This window comes from Momordica charantia (genome assembly GCF_013281855.1).
Source record: "Momordica charantia cultivar OHB3-1 chromosome 9 unlocalized genomic scaffold, Mcharantia_2.0 BLBB01000009.1, whole genome shotgun sequence".
Lineage (NCBI taxonomy): Eukaryota > Viridiplantae > Streptophyta > Magnoliopsida > Cucurbitales > Cucurbitaceae > Momordica > Momordica charantia.
This window is the reverse complement of record NW_028275167.1, coordinates 27,256,179-27,262,115: the sequence shown is the minus strand read 5'-3', so window position 1 is coordinate 27,262,115 and position 5,937 is coordinate 27,256,179. Positions and strand designations below refer to the sequence as shown.

General features: G+C 32.5%; 1 protein-coding gene across 1 annotated transcript; it reads left to right on the top strand.

Moving 5' to 3' along the window:
* The first annotated feature begins 3,621 nt into the window (after positions 1 to 3,621).
* On the top strand, positions 3,622 to 5,937 carry LOC111010144 (sequence-specific DNA binding transcription factor). The gene is made up of 2 exons (XM_022283482.2): positions 3,622 to 4,584; positions 5,239 to 5,937. Exons 1-2 carry the CDS (start codon positions 3,955 to 3,957, stop codon positions 5,659 to 5,661), a joined length of 1,053 nt encoding a protein of 350 aa, XP_022139174.2. The 5' UTR covers positions 3,622 to 3,954; the 3' UTR covers positions 5,662 to 5,937.

The window sequence follows — 5,937 nt, the reverse complement described above, 5'->3', positions numbered from 1 at the left end:
TTCTTTTATTTTTGTTTTGAAATTTTAACTTATAAATATTAATTCTATATATTTATTTGTTTTGTTATCTAAGTTTTAAAAATAGTTTCTGCTTTTTTTTTCTAATTTTAGTTTCATAAAAAAATATAGAAATCATATATTATATATTACGATATTTTTAGTAGTAATAATAATATGATTATTATATTTAAGAAAAAGTTTCATTGAATTAATAATCTTAAAGTTCTCAGATTAATGTTATCATACTTAAAAGTAAAATTCTTTATCGGAAAAAAAAAGGAAGAACATAATTTTGTTACAGTTAAATTTATTTAATTTCATATCTATGTTAGGTTTACTTTAATATACTTTTATTTTGATCTATAAACAGTGTATAAAATTTTATTTTAATCTTTATTGTTGAAATTATTTTAAACAAAAACAAAATAGATCTCATATTACTTAAAATTAGACAAATTTGCCCATTTCTCAATCACCATTTCCCTAAAATTTAAATTATATACCTTAATGGTATGACTTAGTGGAATTAGCTTTAATTAAAAGTGTCACTTAAATAAATATTTATTTTAAACCATCACTTTCTTATGTCTCTACTTTTCCCCTCTCACCTTTTTCTTATAGACATCTACTTCATAATTTTTAACCCTCATTCTAGGCTTTTATAATTTATCACTAATTAATTCTTGGTTTAAATACTATTTGATGTATATACTTTTGAGTTTGATTCACTATACTTTAAAAACGTCTCGTTTCATTTTGATAATTTCATCCTCATTTTTATGTCATTTTTCTAATCACAATTTTAACAAGACACTTCACTATTTATTTATTGAAAATACAAAAACCAAAATAAATGTTTTGGAAGTATAAACATCACCAATATGAACCCGAAAAATTATTCATTTCTTCTACCTCACTTTTCTTTGCCCTCCTATGGCTATAAGAATATGATGTTTATATTTATTTAGTTAGAGATCAAAATAGCATTTTAATTAATACTATGGATTTCCAACCCCAATTGGTGCCTAGATTATATTAAAAATAATTCAAGTAACTTGTGTCATTAATTGGAAAAACTTTCTACTTGGAAATCATGATGGATTTTGATTTATTTTCAAGAGCATGAGTGGAGTTGCCAATATTTGCAAAAGTTGACTATGTTCTTTGGTTACTCATCACCCTTTGGAAGTAGAAATGAATTTAAGTACACTAACACTTTTAAAATAGAGGCCAAGTTCTAGCATAATCATAAGCTTTAATTACCATTTCTTTCTAATTTTGAAAAACACATAATTTTTAGCCCAAATAAAAAAAAAGACACAATATGTTACCAAAAAAGAAAAGTTTATTGGCTCTAGTAGTAGTGTAGTTACTAAATTATTTAAGACCCTTTGGTAATTATTTCTAAATGGTTAACAAAATATAATTTTGATAATATCTTATTTTTAGTCCAATATTTAATATAATGTGAAACGCTATAGCCTCAGGATTCAGATCAGGATTTGGAATAAATTTAGCACCCGGTGATTATTTAAGCTGATTCAAGAGGGAAAACTTCCCCTACAAATCAACACGGGTTCTTTCTACATATATTTTGTCCTCAATCACATGCTTCCTATGAAGATGGAAAACGGGCACTCTTTAACTTTTTAGTTATTGAACTACCGAAAAAGAACGTACACGTTGTTGGTATAGATAGTTACTGTCAACTTAAGCCCCTCTTAACCATGCTTACACGATCTCAAGATACCCCTCTGTCAAATTTGTACTCCTTTCGACTCAAATATCACTTAATGTTATATAGTGAATGTCAAAAACTAAAAACCCAAAAAAGTGCACAAGCCAAATTTATGTGGGGATAATGGGAGGCATAAAGCCATTAAACTATTGAAACAATGGTTGTAATATGACTGAAATTTAAGTTTCACATTATCTAAACCTAAGGGAAGATCTTAAATATATAAGTGAGGAGAAACATCTTCATTAGTATATAAATGTAAAATCATGAGAACTTATATTGAAAATGAACCATATCATATCATACTACTATGAAAATGTAAAGAATCTACTGTCCCGGACAATTGTCCTATCTTAAAAATGAAAAAAACAAATAAAACCCACCAAAGCTATGCATTCTATTTATTTCTTAAAAGAAAGTAAAAGGCAAAAGGCTTTGAAAAGAGAAGAGAGAGCATAAAAAAAAAAAGAAAAAAGAAAAAAGTGCAACCTATAAGGATTTGAATTTTGTAGGGCTTTGATTTAGTGATGAGTGAGGGTTTCAAATGGCTGGTGGTGATGGTAGCTGCCAGTTAGTGGTGGTGAGTTAGACTGGGTGACAGCCCCATGTGCCTGTCCCACCACTTCTTACCCTTCCACCACTCATCTCTCTTTTCAAGAATATTAAAAAAAAAACTATGTAGTTGGGTACTACTTATTATTCTATCAAATTTGATACTTTCATAGTGTGATAATGTACAAGTAATTACACTTTTTTTTTTTTTTTTTTACCATGGCCATCTAATAAGTACAAAATCATTAGATCCTAGGCGAGTAGTATTCTAATGAATTTAGTGGTTCCAATCATAATATAAATGAAAGAAAGAGGAAGACATCATAATGAAATATTAATCTTAAAAGATGAGATATGAAAGAATCGGTAGACGGTAAAAACTTAGTTAGTGATAATTGAAACCCTTAAATTAAATGTGGACAAAAATACCTTACACGATTAAAAAGTTTATAGGGTATAATATTTCTTGGGGTATGATGCAATTGTGACTATTCTGATTGGAGCCTACCATCCTAGAGACAATCAGGGTAGCCCATGATGAGCAAACTTTTATGGTGATTCAATATGAGACGAGATTGAACAATAGAGAAGATCTTCGAGTAATTCAATTACATGTATCAGATAATTCACTAACTACCTTGTTGATATAGTAAACTTTTCTTAATTACTTGAATTTTGAAATAGGGATCATGAAAAGAAACAAAATGAAGTGATGCCAAAAAACATGAATGGTAAAAAAGAAAAAGGAAAAAACTATGAAGCTTTTATGCAATATGACATATATGCTAAATGGATATATATGTCATGGGGTTGGCTTAATATCAAAGCTAACATGCAAAGAAAGAAAAAAAAAAAGAAGAAAAAAAACAACAAACCCAAAAAGCATATCAAAGCATCACACACCTTTTTTTTTTTTTTTTTTTTCTATATGGTTAACATCATTAACACATTTGACAAAAAAAAGTGATATCAATTGATTTTCCCTTTGGGTTGGCCACTACTACTTTACCCTCTCTCTATTGCCTTTTTCCCCAAATGCTAGTGGTTCTATGTCTCTTTCTCACTCCCCTCACTTGTTATTTTTTCAAATCCTTTAAGATTCCAATCCAAAACCCAACACCCTTTGCTTTTAAATTTATCTCTTAATTCTAAATTAGCGAGTGACAATCGTAGAATCACTTATGTTTATTAGCATGCGCATAAAAGTTTTATCTTTTCATTCATTTTTACAAACCGGGAAAAAAAAGGTATCTTTATACGAAAACAACCACCTCCTACATACTTTAGTGCGTCTAGTTGGTGCTGATCTACAAACAGAAACCTAAAATTAAGAAATTATAACGAAATATTGGTATTAGATTTAGAATATGATCAACATGTAAATGTTGTTTTCAAAGTTTTCACAGAAAACTCAAGTTCTGTTATACTGTTCTCAAAGGCTTCACTTGATCTCTCTCTCTCTAGTTGGCCACTAGGGTAGCTATACAAATGCTAGTGGTTTTTTTCCCTTTTCTTTTTGAGGTCTCTTCCTCCACTCCCTCTCTCTTATGCCCAAAAAACCCAACTTTTTTTTGTTCCTCTTGGGAAGAACAAGTAGATAGATGTTAGCAGCTAATTAACAAAAGGGGAACTCTCTTGAAACCCCTTTTACTGATCTCTTAGCCATGGAGATCAAACCCCTCACTCCAAACCCTAACAACAACAACCAAGAAACGCCCTCTAATTCCCTCCTATTTAACCACACCATCTCTCTTGTTGCCGCCACCGCCACCGCCACCGCCACGGACGACTCTTCCCTGAGAAAGCCACCGCCTTCTTCCGCCGCCGGCGACCGCCTGAAACGGGATGAATGGAGTGAAGGCGCCGTCTCCACCCTCCTTGAAGCCTATGAATCCAAATGGGTGCTTAGAAATAGAGCCAAACTCAAAGGCCATGATTGGGAGGACGTGGCGCGCCACGTGTCGTCGAGGGCCAATTTTACCAAATCGCCCAAAACGCAAACGCAGTGTAAGAACAAGATTGAGTCTATGAAGAAGCGCTACCGGTCGGAATCTGCCGCCGCCGTCGACGCCGCCGCTGCCTCCGCCTGGCCCTTGTATAACCGTCTTGATCTCTTGCTACGTGGAAATACGGTCACGCCACCGCTGCCACTGCCGCCGCCGCCGCAGTCTCCTCCGATGGCCAACAATAACCCGCCGGTCATTATTGTGGAGGTCTCTCCGCCAGCTCCGCCGCCGTTTGTGGCGGCGCAGAATTCGCACGGATCCAATGGCGTTGATAGGATTAATCCCAAGGTCTCTCTCTGCCAAACCCACCTTTTATTTATTTAATTTTATTTTTCTACTTTTATGTATTAAATATGTTTTTAAATTTTATTTTAGAACACTTTCATTGGCTATAGCTTTTAGCATTTTTGTCCCTTTTTACTTTATTTTTTTACAAGGATTTCTAAGATTTCTCCAATTTATTAAAATTCAACCTCCAAATTGCTTCATATTACTAAATATATAGTAAAACTTTAAACTACACTTTTTTGTTCTTGCATTTAATTGCTATATATGTTTTCTTTTTCTTTATTTTCATTTAAGAAAAAAATTATCCGATGAGGATTGAACTTTCCATGTTTATCAATATAACAAATATTACTCGAATTGACATAAAAAATAATAAAAATTCTGTGAAGGTTAATATATAAACAGGTAGGTAATTTGATTTTATAAGTTTTGTGGGCAAGGTAAAACCAAACTAGGGTTTTGACGAGGAAAAACATTTTCTTACCATTTTAGATGCAAGTCATTATTGTTCTTTTTTCCCCCTCGAAAAATGAACTTGTTTCATGGGTTAAATTTATGATTAGACTCAAAAAAAGTTGATTGATTGCTGTAAGTAAATTTTTACATCACAACTAATATAAGCCTAAATGATTGAATATATTTATGTTGATATAGGAAGATGAGATCGAAACCAGGCTATCAGATCACTTATCAGACAAGAACAACAACGACAACAACAACATCGAAACAGATAGTAGCACGCCAGCAATATTATATAGTGACAAAGATCAGAAGCTAAGGTCGAAGCAGCAACCGAAGATGAAGAAGAACAAGAAGAAGAAGAGGATGTCCGAGGAGTTGGATCAGATCGCGAGCAGCATTCGGTGGTTGGCCGAGGTCGTGGTGAGATCGGAGCAAGCAAGGATGGACATGATAAGGGACATAGAGAGAATGAGAGCAGAGGCAGAGGCCAAAAGAGGAGAAATGGACCTCAAAAGAACAGAAATAATTGCAAACACTCAGTTGGAGATTGCTAAGCTCTTTGCAGCTGGTGGAAAAAAAGGTGTTGATTCTTCACTAAGGATTGGGAGAAGTTGATGATCATTAAGAAACATAATCAATCATTAAAAAGCTTAATTACTTTATGCTAATCAATTATGATATATCATATAAATTAATCAATGTACGTAAGTACAAACTGCCCTTTGTTTTATTTTAGAATTTTAAATTAGGGAAAGAGAAAAAATAGATAAAAGGGAATTAGGAGATAATTAACTTTAATTACTCCCTTTACTCGATGTAAGTTCTCTCTGATTCAGCATAAATAATGCTGTTTTGTTTTACTAAAATAATAAAAAGTTATTATTAACTTTC